The sequence below is a fragment of the Sorex araneus genome, chromosome 2 (assembly GCF_027595985.1).
Source record: "Sorex araneus isolate mSorAra2 chromosome 2, mSorAra2.pri, whole genome shotgun sequence".
NCBI classification, from domain to species: Eukaryota; Metazoa; Chordata; class Mammalia; order Eulipotyphla; family Soricidae; genus Sorex; species Sorex araneus.
The window spans coordinates 205,526,054-205,546,508 of record NC_073303.1 but is presented as its reverse complement, the minus strand read 5'-3'; the positions used below and the strand labels follow the sequence as shown (position 1 = coordinate 205,546,508).

Below are 20,455 nucleotides of genomic sequence, written 5' to 3'. Positions count from 1 at the left end.
CCACCGCCTCTGATCAATGTCTCTCACTGCCTCTGATCAATACCCACCACTGCCTCTGATCAATACCCACCACCGCCTCTGATCAATACCCACCACCGCCTCTGAGCAATACCCACCACCGCCTCTGAGCAATACCCACCACCGCCTCTGATCAATACCCACCGCCTCTGATCAATACCCACCACTGCCTCTGATCAATACTCACCACCGTCTTTGATCAATACCCACCACTTCTGATCAATACCCACCACCGCCTCTGATCAATACCCACCGCCTCTGATCAATACCCACCACCGACCCACCACCGCCTCTGAGCAATACCCACCACCGCCTCTGAGCAATACCCACCACCTCTGATCAATACCAACCGCCTCTGATCAATACCCACCACCGCCTCTGATCAATGTCTCTCACTGCCTCTGATCAATACCCACCACCGCCTCTGATCAATACCCACCACTGTCTCTGAGCAATACCCACCACCGCCTCTGATCAATACCCACCACCTCTGATCAATACCAACCGCCTCTGATCAATACCCACCACCGCCTCTGATCAATACCCACCACCGCCTCTGAGCAATACCCACCACCTCTGATCAATACCCACCACCTCTGATCAATACCCACCGCCTCTGATCAGTACCCACCACCTCTGATCGGTACCCACACCTCCTCTGTCAGATGGGTCCTAGCTCTGCCTCCGTCTCGTCGGCCCCGCCCGCCCTGCCCAGACCCACCTTCACCTCCATGGGCCCCTCACTGCCCCGGCCAGCAGTGCGGCTCCTGCCCCGCTGGCCCCCATACTGCCTGGCACCCGCCCTGCCCCGCTGGCACCCGCCCTGCCCGCCCGGCACCCGCCCTGCCCGGTGCCCGCTCTGCCCAGCACCCACCCTGCCCGCCCGGCACCCGCCCTGCCCGGTGCCCGCTCTGCCCAGCACCCACCCTGCCCGCCCGGCACCCGCCCTGCCCACCGGCACCCGCCCTGCCCGGCACCCGCCCTGCCCGCGGCACCCACCGTTGTCCCTGTCGGAGCGCTGCGGGTGGCTGTTGACAGCGTTGGGGACCCCGTGGGTGGCCCAGCGCGTGTGGGCGATGCCAAAGTGGGTCTCAAACTCCATCTTCAAGTCCACACTGTTCTGTCCTGTGGGCAGCAGGAGTGGGCGGCCCTGGGGACTCGGACCCCGGCAGGAGAGGAGAGCTGACCCACCCGGGCCCCCTCAGCTCCGCCAGGAGTGAGCCCTGAGCACCGAGCCCAGAGCCGACCCTGAGCACTGCGAGGTGTGGCCCCAACCCCCCCCCCCCCATGGAGAAGGCCCCGAGGGACCAGATCCCCTTCCTGGCCCTCGGGATCGACCCAGATGCCCCCGGCACCTTCGGGGGGTCCGGGCACCAGGCACTCACAGCCCGAACACCGCCACACCCTCGGCCTGCGTCACGCCATTCCCCGTGGCCCCTCGGACCCGGGCCTGGCGGGTCTCACAAGGCAGGTTTTGTTTCCTCTGTTCCGGGCCACGCCTGGCCGTGCTGGGGACCCTGTGGGTGCTGGGGTCAAGCCCGGGTGGGCTGTGTGCAGGCAAGTCCCTCCCGCTCCCACCCCCCGCCTGCCCCCCAGACTTCCTACCAGACGGAAGCGTTGCTGATTGAGTGGGGGAGGCCGCGAGCCCCTCCCCACTGCAGTGTAACCCTGGCAGGGGCTTGGCTGTTTCTGGGGTCACACGGGACCGTCTCCAGGGGCCAGTCCTGGCTCTGTGCTCAGGAGCACACGCTGGTGGTGCTCAGGGGTTATTCCTGGCTCTGTGCTCAGGAGCGACCCCCAGTGGTGGCTCAGGGGTAACCCTGGCTCTGTGCTCAGGAGCGACCCCCAGTGGTGGCTCAGGGGTAACCCTGGCTCTGTGCTCAGGAGCGCGCCCTGGTGGTAGTTGGGGGCATCAGTGTACCAGTGTTGGAACCAGGGATCAGGTGGATACAAGGCAAGTTTGCTGCTATACTATATCTTTTCTTTTCTTTTCTTTTCTTTTCTTTTCTTTTCTTTTCTTTTCTTTTCTTTTCTTTTCTTTTCTTTTCTTTTCTTTTTTAAATTTTGAGCCACACCCGGTGACGCTCAGGGGTTCCTCCTGGCTCTGTGCCCAGAAGCGCTCAGGAGACCACATGGGGTGGCAGGGACCAAGCACAAGCAAGGCAGGTGCCCTCCCTGCCGTGTATCGATCTGGCCCTCTGGTTGTCTCTTGGGTCCCTCAAATAGTATTTTCAAAGGAAAGAACATTGTAACCTACCAAATTCCACTTGGAAAAAACAGAAATTAAAACTAAACCAAGAAGGCCAGAGAGGCAGTCCAGGGCAGGGAGTGGGCCCTGCACATGCTGCCCCAGGTCTGACCCCATCACCTCAGGTCCCCCAAGCCTGTGAAGAGTAACTCTCGAGTGCAGGGCCAAGACTGACCCCTGCGAGCCTCCGGGTGTAGCCGAGAGCCTAAATAGACAATAACTAAACCAAGAAGGTCTGGGTCTGGGAAAGACCCTAGAGGGCTGGCGGCTACGTATGACCCCCGCGACCCTCCGAGCATCGTGGGGTGTGGCCCTGAGCACCGTCCCAGGGACCCACGTAGCGAGCCACCCCACCCTCCTTGCTGAGCTTGCTGGAAGCAGCCCCTGGCACCCCACAAAGCAGGCGTGGGAGCACCCAAGACCGACCGACACAAGCCAAAGGCTGAGCTGGAGAAGTACCCCAGCAGGTGGCCGGTCTCTGACGGGTCACATCACCCCCGGGTCTCCTGGGCGCGGCCAGCAGTGACCCCTGCTCGCAGAGTCACAGACCCAACACCCCCAAGCATGGAGAAAGGAAAAACAGACGCCTAAGCAGAAAGCGAGAAGCAAACAGCTTCCATGGCACCTGCACCTCAAACGAGGCACCCACACGCAGGCGGGCTCGGCACCCTGCCCAGATCTGGGTGACGCAGTCGAGGGTCACTGGCGCTGGGAAGGGGACACCTGTCATACCCTGGACACTGACCGGGAGCACTGTTCTGAGTGACTCGGAGCAGTACTCCGTGCTGACTCAGCACAACTCCACACGGGCTCGGAGCACTGTCCCACGTGACTTGGAGCACTGTTCCACATGCTTCGGAGAATTGTGTCAGGTGGATTTAGAGCATGACTCCACCCTAACATGGAGCCCTACTCCCTGTGGCTCAGAGCACTCTCCCCGAGCCCTGGAGCACCCCCTCACACGCGGGCGGAGCCCTGAGCACTTACTGTAGAGCTCCTCATCCAGCGCCTTGACATTGCCCGTCCTCTTGACGAGCTGGATGTGCCGCTCCTTGACCTCGCCATTGCTCCCGTCAATGGCCACACCTGCGGGCAGCGGGCAGGAGGCTCTGCTCGGCCTGTGCACCCCCAGGCGTCTCTCCCCGCCCCCCCAGACGCGCTCTTGCGAGACTGCAGGGGAGGAGGCTCGGGCTGGGACCCGGCCGGCCCTGGGCGCCGGGACTGCTGTGGGCACCCTGGAGGGGCGATCCTGAGTAGGGGGCTCCTTCCTCGCTCTCTGCAGGCCTCTGTCTCGCCTGAGATCTGCGCTCTGAGGCTCACGCGTGGCTCGGGGGTCCTGAACTCGGTCCTAACTTCCTGCTCAGGGTCACAGAGGTGGGGTACGGCCGCCAGCCGGTCACCCTGGCCCTGCGGGCCGAGTGGTCAGCAGCCTGGTGCTGCCTCCAGGCTTCCTGACACCCCCAAATTGCCGCTGTGACTCTGGCCAGACCCCAACACCTCGGGAACAAATTTCCTGAGAAATTAAGGGCCCGGAGTTGGGCATGTGGGAGTCATGCCGCAAACCAGCCCCGGCTCAGGGGCATAAGCGCCTTTTCGACCTTGCGTCAGAGACCCACAAACAAATCTCAAAAGAGATCCAAAGCCGCAGTTAATCTGAAACTCGTGCAAGGCTGAGCAGAGCCAATTGGAGGGGGGCAGGTCAGCCTGGTGCCCGCCCAAGCGGGGCCCCCGGCAGCCGGGTGCTCCCACGATCCAAAAGTACTGCTATACCCCAGCCTGACTCCGCTCTTTCAGAATGAGCCTCACCGAGACATAGTCTGCTGAAACTTGGGGTATTCAGGTTTTGTGACTGAAATCTCCAGGTTTCCTCAGGGTCGGGATGGGCTACCTCCCCCCAACCCCTGTACTTCCAGAAGCCTCGGCAGTCACATCCACACACCAAAGTTGTCACCCAGTTAAAAGTTACTCCAGCCTTACTGTCCCAATAAAAATACTAAATGCCCTGGGGCTGGAGCAATAGCACAGCGGGTAGGGTGTTTGCCTTGCACACGGCTGACCTGGGTTCGATTCCCAGCATACCATTTGATCCCCTGAGCACCAGCAGGAGTGATTTCCCGAGTGCAGAGCCAGGAGTAACCCCTGAGCATCTCTGGGTGTGAACCCCTCCCCGAAAAAAAGCAGAGCAGATATAGGTGCGGGGGGCTACAGATGTGTTGACTCCGGTCCTTCCATCCGTCCTTCCATCCGTCCTTCCTTTCTTCCTTCCCGCCACTCCTGGCAATACTCAAAACTTGCTCCTGGCCCTGCCCTCAGGAGTCACTCTGGGGGGCTCGGGGACCTATCAGGAGCCAGGGACAGAGCCTAGGAGGGCTCCTACAAGCCCGGTGCCTTCCCGCTGGGCTGCCACCCCGCCTCCTGGCATGCTCCTTTTCCTGTTTCTGCTTGGGGGCTGGGCCCCGGCTCAGGCATCCCTCCAGGCCGCGCCCAGGGACCCTACGGGGGGTGGGCGGCTGAACTGTGGTGCGCGGCCATGAAAGTGTGCGAGTGCCTTTCCCGCTGTCCCGCCTCTCCGGACACCGAGGGCGTCTCTGTGCTGGGCTCTGCCCGCCACCCGCCCTTGAGTGGGCCGGTCCCCCCCGACAGACCTGCAGAGTCGTAGCCTCGGTACTCCAGCCGCTGCAGACCCCTGATGAGGGTCTCGAAGATCTCCTTCCTCGTGCGAGGGACCCTATAGTTCATGTAGGCGAAGATTCCTGGGGAGCGGAGGGCGGGAAGCCCGGGGGTTAGACGCTCTTCTGGGGGTGTGTGAACCCTTCCTGGGCACAGCAGCCCGGCCCCCGCCCGGCCCCTGAGCGGCGCGAGGACCCCAGGAAGCGGGACCTGCCCCCACCCCAGCGCACGAGGACAAGGCATCTGTGAGGTGGATGATGAAACCGGCTCCCGGGGCCCAGGTGAGCGGCAGGAGGCAGGAGGGACAGGAAGGCGCCTCCTGCACCCAGGCCTCCCCGTGGCCGCCCTCGTTCACAGCTGGGGAAGGGCCTGGGGGGACGCAGGCGGGAACAGGGGCTGGAAGCGGTGTTGTTTCTGTGCGGTGGACACACCCCACAGTGCTCAGGATTCGCGCCTGGCTCTCACTCGGGCCACCGGCAGGGCGGGGGGGGGGGGCCCTGGGGGATGCTCAGGACAGAACCAGGCCTGGCTGCGGTCAAGGTCAGCACCTCACAGCCTGGACTGCCGCGAGGCCCCCACCCAGTGGTGCCCGGGGCTGACTCCTGGCTTTGTGCTCAGGGGTCACTCTGGTGGGGCTCGCTGGGGATCCCACCCGGCCAGCGGCCCGCCTGCTACCCTCTCCTGGCCTCTGGGTGGGAAGTCTTGCTCTTGCTTTCAGGCTCACCTGGGGGTGCACCTAAAGGCGCGGGTCACTACTGGGCCGCAGGGGCGAGGCCAGAGGCTGGAGAGCTGTGGCCAGAGGGGGGCTCGGGTGGGGGAAAGTCGGGGATCACAGAGGTCGGGTCTCCTGAGACAAGGGCACAGACCGCCTTGCAGGAGGGAGAGCTGAGGTGGCGGGGGCGGGGGGGCAGGGCAGTCTCGGGCAGAAGGGACCCTCTCTCCCAGATCATCGAGCCCACTGGGACGGCCCGCCTCCGGGGCCCGGGGACCTGAGTGTTAACAGGCGCTCGGTGACAGGGTGGGCACGGCGCTTCTATTTTTAGGCAAAGATTGCTGGAGAGAGGAGGGGCGGAACCAGAGGGTTAAAGTTCTGGGAGTGTGTGAGCACTTTTGGGCCGAGCAGCCTGGCAGGCCCCCGGCCACACACCAAATCCTACTCAGAGATACCGTTGTTGTTTTTTTTTTTTTGGCTTTTTGGGTCACACCAGCAATGCTCAGGGGTTACTCCTGGCTCTGCACTCAGGAATCACTCCTGGCAGTGCTCAGGGGACCCTATGGGATGCTGGGAATCGAACCCAGGTTGGTCTCATGCAAGGGAAATGCCCTCCCCGCTGTGCTATCCCTCCAGCCCCTCAGAAATACCCTTTTTTTCGGGGGGCGGGGCAAGGCTTCTTCAAAGTGCCAAGTTTTGGCGATTAAACCAGAGCTGAAACTTCTTTCTCTTTCCCAGTGAGAGAGCAATTCTTTTCGAAAAAGAGCTGAAATGGCTTAATTGTTCTTGCCCCCAAAGTAATCTTCAGGATTTTTTCTGATAATCCTGTGTTTTGGACTGGAGCAATAGCACAGTGGGTAGGGCATTCGCCCTGCATGCGGCCGACCCGGGTTTGATTCCTCCGTCCCTCTCGGAGAGCCCAGTAAGCTACCGAGAGTATCCCGCCCATACGGCAGAGCCTGGCAAGCTCCCCGTGGCATATTCGATATGCCAAACGCAGTCACAACAAGTCTCACGATGGAGACGTTACTGGTGCCCACTCAAGCAAATTGATGAACAACGGGACAACAGTGCGACAGTGCGACAGTGCTCCAATCCTGTGTGTGTGGGGGGGTTGTTAGAGCCACAGGACAGCAGGGAAGGCGTTTGCCTTGCAAGTGGGCGGCTAGAGTTCCCCACCAAACCCTACCAGCAGTGATTCCTGAGCACAGGGCCAGAAGGCAGCCCTGAGTACCCTGGGGTGTAGCCCCAAACTCACAAGTGTGTGGTGTGTGTGTGTGTGTGTGTGTGCGTGTGCGCGTGTGTGCGCACATGTGGGGCTTGTGCATTAATTTCCCTGTATAAGCACAAGGTGCTAACCAGGCCAAAGCTCTATCTATAAGCACTGTTCACAGAAGCAGAAAACACAAGACAGAACTGAGAGACAATGCAACCACTGTGGTGCTTGTTGCACTCGGAGCTGACCCGGGTTCAACCCCCGGCACCCCTGTGCGACCGGGAGCCTGGCCGGGAGGGACGGCCGAGTGCAGAGCAGAGAGTAAGGCCTGGGCACGGCCAGGGGTGGCCCCAAACAAAGCAACACCCCAAAGTAGCTCTTACCAGAGTTCGCAGCATCCGGGGGCTTCCTCTCGCCTGGGAAGCCCCCATGTGAAAGACCAGCAGTCAGCGGAGGGAAATCGGGAGCATGGGAGGTGCAGAGGGAGTGGGGAGAGGGCTTCTGAGGAAGGGACCCTCCTCCGGCTGGCGCAGACGGTACCCAGAGGGGCAGACCCAAAAACCCGCCAGAACCACCAGCGGAGGGGGCCAGGCGCCACGAGGAAACCGACAAATGAGGGTGGGAGTGGGTAGGGGTGTGTGCAAGGGGCAACGTGGCACCTGTTCAGGAGACCGGGGCAGGGGTGAAAGGCAGCCCGAAGTGGAAAGCCCCCCGCCCCGCCCCCACCAAGCAACCTGGTCCCCAGAGGTTCCGGCTCCTTCCCCACCCCCAGGCGTCTGTCCTTGAACTGAGGTGTCGCCCAGAGTGTCAGATAAGAGGGAGGCTCGGGTCTCCGGAAAGTCAGGGTGTGGGGGAGGGGCGGGCGGAGAGACAGGGTGGGCACGGGCGGGAGAGGGCCGCACGGTGGGGCTGAGCTGCTCCACAAGCTCAGCGCAAGTAAGTCAGCACTGTGTGTGTGTGTGTGTGTGTGTGTGTGTGTGTGTGTGTGTGTGTGTGTGTGTGTGTGTAGAAAGGGGGAAGGGAGACAGAGAGAGGAAGGGAGAGAGAGAGGGAGAAAGAGAGAGACGGAGAGAAAGGGAGAGAGAGAGAGACAGGGAGAGGGAGAGAGAGGGAGAGAAAGGGGGTGAGAGAGAGAGAGGGAGGGAGAGACAGAGAGAGTCAGAGACAGAAAGAGACAGAGACAGAGACAGAGAGAGAACTCCTGCGAATGTGTCTGTGCGTGTGGAAATGAATGCACGAGGGCCCGAGAGACAGAACAGCAGGGAAGGTGCTTGTTTGCCTTGCACACGGCCAACCTGGGTTTGATCCCAACATCCCACATGGTCCCCGAGCACCGCCAGGAGTAATTCCTGAATGCAGGGACAGGAGTAACCCCTGAGCATCGCCGGGTGTGGCCCAGTAACAAAAGTGTGTGTGTGAGTGTTGCCTAACTGTGACTTATGTGACACTTTGTGTATACTTTGTGTATATGCGTGTGCCTAAATATGTGTGTGTGTGAAATCACATCTGCTTGCTTTCGGAAGGAAGAGGGGAGTGGGGACAGAGCATGCATGTGGGGAGAGGAGGCACGAGTGACAGATAGTTATAAGCAGAAGACGTGATGGATGACGTGTACACACGTATAAGGTGCAGGGGGTGGCGGTCCTACAGATACACAAGGTGCGGTGAGAGACGGGCATGAAACACGAATGGTGTATACACAGACGATGTGGTCAGTGACACAGATATGTAAGAAGTGATGTACACAGACATGTAAGACGCAGCGACACACATAGAAGATTTCATACATATAATATTATACACATGTGTATCCTCCTGCCCCCTCTTATGGTTCTGGGACTGACCACATTAGCATCATGCTAAGGCTTTCTTCTTGTCACTGAGACACACCCCTGACCCTCAAATGTTTTTTTTTCAAATGTTTTTTTTTTGAGGGTCAAATTGTTTTACTTATCAGAGGCACAAATAGAAGTCTTAATTCATGAGTTACCAATAATTCTCACTTTTAAAAAAATTTTAAATTAAGATAATGTGATTTACAAAGTCGTTCCTAAGAGTTGTTTTAGTCATGCAATATTCCAACACCAATCCCACCGCCAACGTCCCCCTCCCTTCACCAGAGGGTAATTCTTTCGTTTTTGTGTTGATTTTAGTGAGAACATCCCAGTCACTGTCATCACTGTTATCCCCGCTGCTCGTCGATTAGCTCTAGCAGGCACCAGGAACGTCTCCATCGTGAGACTTGTTACTGTGTTTGGCATGTCCAATACGCCACGAGGAGCTTGCCAGGCTCTGCCGTGCAGGCGGGATACTCTCAGTAGCTTGCCGGGCTCTCCGAGAGAGGCAGAGGAATTGAACCCGGGTCGGCTGTGTGCAAGGTGAATACCCTACCCGCTGTGCTATCGCTCCAGCCCAACATCCCAGTAAAAATTACAATTAAACAAATTATTATTGAGCTGTAATTCATTTTAAATTAATTTGTAAGAGTAATTTTCAGTGGGCTTTCACGTATCTCACTTTGTAACCAGCAGAGAGTCCACTCAGTGGCCATGCCCGAGTTTCCTTTCCCTCCCAGCCCTCGGCAGCTGCTAATCTGCCTTCTGTCTAAAGCTTTACCTGTTCGTGGGGATTTCAGATAAATGGACTCACACCGTAGGTGGTCACAGCTTTATTCACTTAGCATAGTATTTTTAAGGTTAATCCATGTTCTGGTATATATCAACACTTCATTTTCTTTCATTGCTAAATAATATTGTATGAGTTTGTTTTATTTTTCATAATTATCTTCATCATTGGACTGGAGCGATAGCACAGCAGGTAGGGCGTTCACCTTGCACGTGGCCAACCTGTGTTCGATTCCTCTGCCCCTCTTGGAGAGCCAGGCAAGCTCCCGAGAGTATCCTGCCCCCACGGCAGAGCCTGGCAAGTTACCCGTGGCATATTTGATATGCCAAAAACAGTAACAACAAGTCTCACAATGGAGATGTTACTGGTGCTCACTTGAGCAAATCGATGAGCAATGAGATGACAGTGACAGTGACAATTATTTTCATCATTGGACTGGAGCGATAGCACAGCAGGAAGTGCGTTTGCTTTGCACGTAGCCAACCCGGGTTCAATTCCTCCGTCCCTCTCGGAGAGCCTGGCAAGCTCCTGAGAGTATCCCGCCCCCACAGCAGAGCCTAGCAAGCTCCCCGTGGCGTATTCAATATGCCAAAAACAGTCACAACAAGTCTCACAATGGAGACGTTACTGGTGCCTGCTCAAGCAAATCGATGAACAAACGAATGATAGTGCTGCAGTGCCATTATACACGTGTAAAATGTGGCAGCACATATAGGTAAGATGTGACATATGCATACAAGATGTGACACATATAAAATGTGACGGCACATGTAAGATATGATGTTACATACATACACGATGTGCTGACATGGACACAATATACATAAATGTGAGTGGCACATATAAGATGTGGTGAATTACACTTACATAAAAGATGTGTGGACACATACAAAGAAGATGCATGAGTGACACAGACACAGAAGATGCCACAACACATCAATACAGAGAGGATGTGGAGGACACACAGAAGAGGCAGTGGGTGACACACAGATGTGTAAGAAGCAATGAGGGGTGACACAGAAGATGCAATGACACAGAGACAGAAGATGCAGTGAGTGATACACAGAAGATGCAGTGACAAATAGACACATAAGAGATGCAGAGAGTTACCCAGAGAATGCAATGACACAGACATACAACATGCAGTGAGTCACACATGGAGAAGGCAGTGACACAGACATACAACATGCAGTGAGTCACACATAGAGAAGGCAGTGACACAGAGACATACAACATGCTGTGAGTTACACATAGAGAAGGCAGTGACACACAGAGATATACAACATGCTGTGAGTTACACATAGAGAAGGCAGTGACACACAGAGACATACAACATGCTGTGAGTTACACATAGAGAAGGCAGTGACACACAGAGACATACAACATGCCATGAGTTACACATGGAGAAGGCAGTGACACACAGAGACATACAACATGCCATGATTTACACATGGAGAAGACAGTGACACACAGAGACATATAACATGCCATGAGTTACACATGGAGAAGGCAGTGACACAGACATACAACATGCCGTGAGTCACACACAGAGAAGGCAGTGACACACAGAGACATACAATATGCAGTGAGCTATACACAGAGAAGGCAATGACACATAGACATACAACATGCAGTGAGTTACACATAGAGAAGGCAATGACACACAGAGACATACAACATGCAGTGAGCTACACACAGAGAAGGCAATGACACGTCGACATACAACATGCCGTGAGCGATACAGACACAGAAGCTGCATCGACACATCGAAATATCTACAAGATGTCGTGAGTGACACATGCCAGAGACACACAGGAGACCCGGCGGGTGACACACACCGAGGACGCAGTGCTGGCACAGAGCCCAGGGCAGGGCTGACTCCCTGCTCCACTCTGTGAGCGGGGGCTGGGCACGGCCGCTGCCGTCCACGGCCAGCCATGACTTGAGCATCTGGGACCCCAATCCCGGGCTTCTGGGCGAGCACCAGAGGGCGAGGGCACCTAACACCACACGGCCGTCGCAGAATCTGCCAGGGCCACTTTCCTGGCATGGGTTCAGCCTCTGCCCCACACCCAGTTCCCGCCCTGGACGTGGTTATCGGGTGAGGGGCCACTCAGGGGGACCCATGCCCGGATCCCAGGCAGCTGGTGGTCCCACGTGAGAAGGCGGCCCCTGGTCCCTGTGGTCCTGGGGGCTGCCCAGACCGCTGGGGACCCCAGGGCTGCACCCGGCGATGCTCCGGGACCTGCCGGGCGTGTCGCCCATGAGGCCAGAGCACCAGCTCAGCGGGAGGGGCCTGTTCTCACGCGGCCCACCCAGGCTCAATCCCTGGTGACCCACGTGGTCGCCCCGACACCACAAGGAGCGATCCCAGACTGCAGGACGGGAGCAGTCCCTGAGCACCGCTGGCTGTGCCCAAACACAAAGGGAAAAGAAGAAAGACAAGCTCCCCCCCATCTCTTGGGCTACCGTGGCCGTGAATTAACGGGAGGACTTGACAGAAACCCCCGGCTGGGGTGGCAAGTGCCAGCCTGTACTTGCAGGCAAGTGCGCCCACAGCCTGATGGTGCCCTCAGGCGTCCTGACACCCCAAAATTGCCGCTGTGGGGCTGGAGCGAGAGCACAGCGGGGAGGGCGTTTGCCTTGCACGCAGCCGACCCGGGTTCGATTCCCAGCATCCCATAGGGTCCCCCAAGCACCGCCAGGAGTGATTCTGAGTGCACAGCCAGGAGTAACCCCTGAGCATCTCCAGGTGTGATCCAAAAAGCAGAAAAAAAAATTGCCGCTGTGCCTCTGGTGGGACTCCAACAACCCGGGGCCAAGTTTCCCAAGGAATCAAGAGCCAAAGGTGAGGAATGGGGAGCCACCCCACAGACCACCTCCCGCTCAGCTACACAAGCTCGTTTACCAGCCTCGCTCCAGAGACTCAGAGATCAGCCTCGAAAGAGAGCAAGACGGGACACTCTGCGCCTAAAGACTTTGATTACAGAGATGTAACACATTAGGGCATCCAGCGCAGCATCCGATAGCGATGCACTGGGACACCGAACTGGGCTACAACTCTGTGCTGCCGGGGGTGGATTTTTTTCCTCCCCACCCTGTCTTCCCGCATGGAAAGCAGCGGGCTGGCGGCACCCACGTGGCAGGCGCCATCTTCTGTGACTCCAAACCCACAGGTATTCGGTTTTTACTTTTGGGGCTCCCAGGAACTCATGGGAAGGGGGCGTAACCGGCACGCCTTCGACCCAGATAAATCCGGAGCCGCTGAGCGCGAATCGGACACTCTGCGCCTAAAGACTTTGAATTCAGAGACTTCTTACAACAATGCACTGGGACTGTGAGCTGGGCTATGTAATTTCTGGCAGAATTTTCCCTGGACTTTATACAGAAATCCAAAAACGCGCGGACGCTGCTGCGTCCGCGCGACTTAACATTTATAATTGTCAGCAATGTGAAACGGTTCCATTTGAACAGGTCTGACCGGGGGGGGGGGGGGAAACTCCAAATAATAACAGTAAGTTTTTGTTGAAATATTGAAGGTTTTTAATGTAGCAGCCACCTCTCTGGACTGTGAACTAAGCAAAAGCCCCACGCTGGCCGACGCGGCGTGGCGTACAACATACTATGAGGTGCAGGAAGGGGGATGAGGGGGAAAAAGAAAAAAAAAGGGAAAAGGAAAAAGGAAAAAAAAAGAGAGAGAGAGAGAGAGAGAGAGTTATGTACTTGTAGCAGTGGGGCTACATATCTCTCCATTTCCAGCAATGAAAAACTAATTATCAAATGTAGTAGGTCTGTCTCTCTTGGTTGGAAACTCCAACAACTATAGTGATTTTTGTGTTGAATTATGGAATGTAATCAAGGTAAAGAAAAAATGAAGTGAAATTAATTAGTTATACAGTAGGGGGTAGGGGGTGGGGGCGGGGGGTATACTGGGGTTTCTGGTGGTGGAATATGGGCACTGGTGAAGGGATGGGTGTTTGAATATTGTATAACTGACATATAAACCTAAGAACTATGTAACTTTCCACATGGTGATTTAATAAAAAGTCCAAAAAAAATAAATTCCTCAATTTATAAAAAAAAAAAAGAAAAAGAAAGAGAGCAAGAGTCACAGTTAATCTCGGACCCTGCAAGGCTGGACAGACCAGGGTAAACTGGTTGGGGGGGTCAGCCTGGTGCCCGCCCAGCACAGCCCCCGGCAGCCGCTGGTTCCCACCATCCAGAGTCCCCGCCGAGCTCCCGGCAGGACTCCAGCACCCCGTGGGCCTCCCGGAGACAGGAATCTCTGGAAATGCAGATGTGAGGGTTTCGAGACTGAAACCTCCAGGCTGCCTTGGGGTCGGGGTGGGCTACCTCCCCCCACGCCCCGGACCCCAGGAGCATCGCAGTCACCCCCACGAGCCAGCGCCACCGTGAAGGCTCTCCCACCAGCCCCGCTTCAGAGACCCCTAAATAACTGCGAACGCTGCTGCTAATTTGGACCTTCTCCAGGCTGACCAGACCGGGGTAAACCGGAGGGCGGCAGGTCAGCCGGTGTCCACCCAGGCAGAGCCCCGGCAGCCACCTGCTCCCACAGTCTGAAATCGCCACCACGCCCCTGGCCTGACTCCTCCGTCTCCGGACAGACCTCACCGAGATGAAATCGACTGAAAATTCAGGCCTGCAGGTCCAGAGACTGGAATCTCCGGCTTCCGGAGGGACGGGGTGGGCTCTCCCCCACCTCGCTGACCACCTCGCTGATGGAGGCCTCGGCAGTCACGTCCACACCACCCGGGTGAAAGAGCCACTCCAGCCTGACCTTCCCGATAGAAGTACTGAACGCCCTGGACAAACTCGATGGCCTCTTAGCACTGTACTGCCAACTACAATGTGCAAATGGAGAGAGAGAGAAGGAAAGCAAGGCAGGCGGAAGGGGCCGGAGGAAGGCGTTGTTTGGGGGGCCTGGGAGGGAAACGGGGTACAGTGGTGGGAATTACAGTGGTGAAGGATGGAGACTGGGTCATCGTTTGACTGGAACCCAATCATGAACAGTTGGTAACGGTCTATCTCACGGCAGTCAATAAAAAAATGCTAAAGAAAGAAAGCCTTGATTGGGGTCAGAGTGACAGTACCGCAGGCCAGGCCCTTGCTCTGCACGCCACTGGCCTAGGCGCAAACTCTGGCACCCCCGGCCCACCCAGAGGGGCCCTGAGCACAGAGCCAGGCCCTGAGCACCGCCGGGTGAGAGAAAGCACGGATGGAGCCAGTGACGGTGCAGGAAGGCACCTGCCTGCACACGGCCGGCCAGGACCAGCCCCTGGCACCCCCCGGGGCTCGCGAGCTGCTGGAGTGACGCCTGAGGGCTGAGGCAGGATCAGGGCCTGACGTAGCAGGGTACGGCCCGGACACAGAGAACGGAAGAGAAACTCAGTGAGGGGCGGGGCTCTGGGTTGGGCCTGGGGAGGGAGGTCGGGGGCTCCCTGGTGTGAGAGAGGGGGGCACTGCTCCAAGCCCCGGTCTCTGGCAGGAGGGGACTGCAGCGGGGAAGCGGCCACCAAGCAAGACAAAGGTGATGCCTTAGGCTTGAGGGAGAGGGGCAGGGCGCGATGTTTGACTGGCACGACACGGGCCAAAGGGAGTCACCAGACACACTCTTGATGCCCCTGAGCACTGCTGGGATGTCCCAGCCACCCCAGTTCCACTGTCACTGTGTCACTGTCGTCCCATTGCTCATCGATTTGCTCGAGCGGGCACCAGTAACGTCTCCATGGTGAGACTTGTTGTGACTGTTTTGGGCATATTGAATACGCCACGTGGAGCTTGCCAGGCTCTGCCGTGTGGGCGGGATACTCTCGGTAGCTTGCCGGACTCTCCGAGAGGGACGGAGAAATCGAACCCAGGTCGGCTGCATGCAAGGCAAAGGCCCTCCCCACTGTGCTATCGCTCTAGATAAATAATATAAAGCTAAAACATAAACTAAAATATAAAATAAAACATCATTTTACTTTTTAACTATCAATTTTCCTTTTTAATAGTAAAAATAACTCGGGCTGGAGCGATAGCACAGCCGGTAGGGCGTTTGCCTTGCACGCGGCCAACCCAGGTTCGATTCCCAGCATCCCATATGGTCCCCTGAGCACCACCAGGGGTAATTCCTGAATGCAGAGCCAAGAGTGACCCCTGTGTATTGCCAGGTGTGACCCAAAAAGAAAAAAAAACACGTAAAAATAACTTCCTTGCCATAATATATCAAGTATAGTCCCAGTTGCACAGGACCCCAAAAGTAGAGCTTTTGAGGGCCCTTGCACCCAACCACCATCAGGCTGAACAAGAAAACAGGAGGGGACCCTTCCCTCAGCCTCCCCATAGAAAAGAGGTCTGAAGTTTAACTCAAGGCAAGGATATTACCTTTGAGTAAAAACAACAGATTCTCGAGTTCTCCAAGAGCCACTTTGTCCCTCCCTGTAGACTATTAACTACACAGAGGAAGGACAGAGGTGACTTAAGAACCTGGATACAGGACGGGGTGGGGGGGAGTCGGCCCTCCTTCTCCTCCACCCACCTCCCGCCCCAATTGGACTCTGAGATGGTGCTCACAAACTGCCCCCGGCTACTTATTAAGCTCCTACACAGCCATGATACACACACACACATACACACGAATCTCGGAACTAAGCAGCTCACTGCAGAGATCTCTCCAGACCCTAATTATTAAAATTTTAGAATTCCTAGAGCGGCCGCGTGACATTATGTGCTATCCATAGCAAGCACTGCAAAACACATTGTCTAGCATTGCCTTTTCGGCAGGCTTGAGTGTTGGTGGGACTGGTGTCGAAATGTTGAGTGTAATCATCGCACAGAGAGGGAGAGAGAGCATTGTGGAAATTGTGGGCAGATACTGGGGGTTTGGGTGGTGGGAAATGTGCACTGGTGAAGGGATGGGTGATTGAACACTGGGTGACCGAAACTCAAATACGAAAGCTTTGCAACTGTGAAAGAAATAAAAAAACAGAACCTGGAGAGGACAGTACCCTGGGGAGGGGATTGCCTCGCACGCAGCCAAGCTGGGATGAATCCCAGACATCCGACAGGGTCCCTCTAGCACTGCCGGGATCCGAGTGCAGAGCCAGGAGGAACCCCTGAGCATCGCCGGGTGTGGCCCCCAAACAAAACAAGAGGGACAGAACGTGGGGAGGTGAGAGCGAGGGTAAAGGTGTTTGCCTGGAGCGTGGCCCAGCCCAGTCCAACCCCCTGCACAGCCGAGTCCCACTGGAGTGATCCCTGGGCACAGGCTGAGGTGCGGCCCCAACTTCCCCCCCCCAAACAATCCACGGGGGGCCAGACCAATAGTACGGCCTTACCATCTGCCTTGCGTGTGGCCGGCCCAGGTTCCGCCCAGGCCCCCACACGGTCCCCACCAGGAATAGTTCCTGAGTGTTCGGCCAGCACCCCGGCACTGGCAGGTGTGACCCCAAAAGAAAAACAACAACAACAATTTCTCCAGCCCCAATTTTGTTGGGGATGGTGGATCTGAGTCTGGGGGGCACAGCCAGCAGTGCTCAGGCCTTACTCCAGGCTCGGTGCTCAGGCGCCATAAGTAACAACTGTTTGCCAGAGTCAGCTGCATGACAGATCTCACTCCGTCCTCTCTCCAGCCCTCCACTTCTCTTTCCTCTCCCTCTTTTATTGTTTTGTTTGGGGGCCACGCCTCGCAGTGCTGGGGGGCGATTCCTGACTCCACACGCGGGAGTCGCTCCTGGCACAGAGCTAGGGGTGAGCCCTGGGCATTGTGGAGTGTGACCCCAAAGCCTAAAACAAACAAACAAAACAGAACAACAATCCAGGAGTCACAGATACCTGGGGAAAGGGACTCCACAGTGCTCTGCCAGGGCTGGTAGAGCAGCAGGGAGGCGGCTGGCCGGGTCCCCTGGGCATCACCAAGCGTGGAGTGACCCCTGAGCACTTCCGGCCGCGACCCCTCAAAGCAGTCAGAACTGCCGACAGAGCACTGAGCTGCACCAGGGCTCCGGGAAGGCCCAGCGGCCGGCCAGCAGCAGGGGCCGGCCCGGGACCCCAGGCCAGGAGGGCCCCGCCCACTCGGGATTCCGATCCGACCTGGACTTCTGCCTCCAAGCTGTTGGGCCGGGCCGGGCCGGGCCGGGCTGGCTGAGCGTGGGACACTGGTCTGCCCACAGTCGGGCTGGCCCACCCCCGCCCAGGCCGTCCCCCCGCCCCCGTCAGAGCACAGGGGCTTCTCCAGGCGGAGATCAGCTCTGAGGAGGGCAGCCAGGGCGGGGGAGAGGAAAGTGACCGGGGACCAGAGAGCCAACGCAGCGAAGAAAAAGGCGGCAGGCAGGTGCTGGGGGGGATCAGCTGGCCCCTGTGTGGGGCCTGGCCTGGTCCCCAGAAGCCCTGGGGCCGATGGATTCAGGCTGAAGCTGCCACCTTTGCCCTCCCTCTTCTAGAAATGTTCAGGCTTTTCATTATTACTCTTTTTGGTTTGAGGGCACATGGGGGGGTGCTCAGGGTTTACTCCTGGCCCAGGGATCACACACACACACACACACACACACGGGGGTGGGGGTTGCTCAGGACTTACTCCTGGCTCAGGGATCACACACACACACACACACACACACACACACACACACACACACACACACACCTGTCTGTGCGGGCTGGGGTCTAGCTGGTGTCAGCTATAAATGCAAGGCCAGTGCCTTCCCCACTCCCCTGTTTCTCTGGCCCAGGGTCTGGCCTTTTACAGAACACCCGCCGCACTGGGGGGACGGGAGGACCCCAAACAAAGCTGGCGGGGGTCCCGGTCGGTCCTTGGTGGGTTGCTGGTTTTTCCTTCTCTTAAAAAGAAAATCACAACTTTGCAGGAGCCCCAGCCCGGGAACACGGCGCCAGCACAGCCCGCAGGGGCTCACCGCGGGACCCACCCCTGGCCCAGGCTTGGGGGAGGGCACGGAGGGGGCACGGCGGCCCGGGAGAGGAGCGGCGGGAAGGGGTCCTGGCAGTGCCGCGCCCGGCCGCACGGGGGCGCCCACGGCCGAGGGGCGCTGGGGCCCCGGGGGTCTCGCAGCCACGGCCCCCGCGCCCTCCTCCAGGACAGGGCGACTACTGGGCGGCCCGCCTGGGGGCGGGGGGACGCGAGAGGTGGTCTCGGGCGCCGGGAGGACTCTGCTCCGTTCGTGTGACATCAGCCCCGACCCCTCGGACCCGCCGCCGCGCGGGGGGCGGGGAGGGTCGCCGCGCGGGAGGCGCGCGCTCGCGGCGGCAGCGGGTCGGGGCAGGTCCCCGGGGGCGTGAGGGCGCCGCTCTCCCCTCCAGGGTCCAGCACCGGGACGGACTCGAGCCCCCTCCCCACGCCCTCGCGGGCCCAGGGGTCGCGCCCCCCACCCTCAGCCCTGCAGACGCCCGCCCGGGGGTCGCGGGCGCCGGACTCGAACCCCGGGAGGGGCGCAGGGCGCCGCCCCCCCCCCACTTACCGCACATCGCGGACGTGCCCGCTGACCGTCCACCCGAATAGCGGCGCGAGCTGACCCCGCCGCCCCGGGCCCTTATAGCCCGCAGCGCCGCCCCGGGGGCGGGGCCGGGGCGGGCCGGGGCGGGCCGGGGCCTCAGGGGGCGGGGACTTCCCCGGCCTGCGGCTCCCTATTGGTCGTCGGTTGTCGTGGCAACCTATGGGCGGGGCTTCTGCTGAGGCGGGCGCGCGCCTGCCAGCTCCCTATTGGTCCTCCGTTGCCGTGGCAACCGATGGGCGGGGTTTGTGCCGCGTGCGCGGGGCGTTTCCTAGGCTCGGAGCACAGCAGGGCGTGGGGGTGTCGGAATCGGGTGGACGCGGGTGTGGCCACTCCAGATGACCTTGAGGTCGCGAGCCCGTACTCCAGCTCCGAGTGGGCGCGAGACCCGGGGCCAGGGCCTGAGTCACGGTGTTCTAGACTGTCTCAGGGGCGTGACCCCGGCGAGGATGGAGACGGGGCTTCCAGGCACCGGGTCGGGTGTGCATCCCTCAGGACCCCGGTAGTAGCAGGACACCGTGACGTCTCTTATTATTCTGATTTCGGGGCCACGCCCGGCAGTGCGCAGGGGTTACTCCCGCCCCGCACCCGGGGATCGCTCTTGGCAGCCTGGGAGGCCATGCGTGGTGCCAGGAACCGAACCCTGTTCAGCCCGCGGCCTGCTCGCGGTGCTGCCTCCCTGGCCCCGCAGTGCCGTCACTCTGTTAGTCCGGAGACTGACTGCACCCAGGGGTGCTGACGGGTGGCGCTGGCGCTGTCCCCTGGAAGCCTCTCCGGACCCACGCTGGGCCTCCAACCCTGGCTCCTCTGCATGAGCTCCCGGCCCGCGGGACCGGTCAGCAGAAGGGAAAGTCCAGGCCAAACTAAGACGGGAGGGGGGCAGTTGGGTCAGGGGTGGCTAGGCTGGAACCCAAGATTGAGTGGAGAGCCAGAACTCAGAGGTGGGGGTCCTGGGAGGGACCCTGAGTTCCCCCCAAGAGCTGCCCCCTTTCTGGAGAGCACAGGGCAGCTCTCGAACTCGCAGCTGGGCTGTGCAGGCGAATCAGGCCCCTCTCTCACAGCCCCCCACCAGCCACCCCCACTGGCACATCCTGGAGCCCAAACGCGGATAGGTGGTGACTCACCAGCCTGGCCCCCCACCCCGCCCACATGCCGGGCAGACCCTGGTCTCCGAGGCAGGTCACCACTGACCTCCCATGTGTGTACTTTGAAGCCATCTGCTGTTTGCTGTTTTTCTTGGGGAGGACGATATTTCCTGAAAGGCTAAACAGAGCTGCTCAGTGGTGTTGGAGAAAAACAAAACACAACACAATATTTCTCCTGATGCTATCTTGGCTTCCACGAGCCTCTGAGGGTCGGGGGCGGGGGCCAGAGATGCGGCTGGCGTTCACTCAGGGAAACTGCAGTCCAGCTAGGAGGGAGTTTGGGAGAGTCAGCGGGGCCGTGAGAGGGCTACTGCC

At 58.7% G+C, this 20,455-nt stretch overlaps 1 protein-coding gene across 1 annotated transcript in view; it reads right to left on the bottom strand.

The window, feature by feature from the left end:
* GFPT2 (glutamine-fructose-6-phosphate transaminase 2) overlaps positions 1-19,046 on the bottom strand; it is a 38,757-nt gene extending 19,711 nt beyond the window's left edge. The window contains exons 1-4 of the mRNA XM_055127738.1: positions 18,963-19,046; positions 4,912-5,019; positions 3,254-3,352; positions 1,018-1,143 (exon numbers count right to left, since the gene is read on the bottom strand). Of these exons, the coding sequence (XP_054983713.1) occupies positions 1,018-1,143; positions 3,254-3,352; positions 4,912-5,019; positions 18,963-18,969 (340 nt within the window). The 5' untranslated portion in view covers positions 18,970-19,046. The remainder of the gene's footprint in view (positions 1-1,017; positions 1,144-3,253; positions 3,353-4,911; positions 5,020-18,962) is intronic.
* Between the last annotated feature and the right edge of the window lie 1,409 nt (positions 19,047-20,455).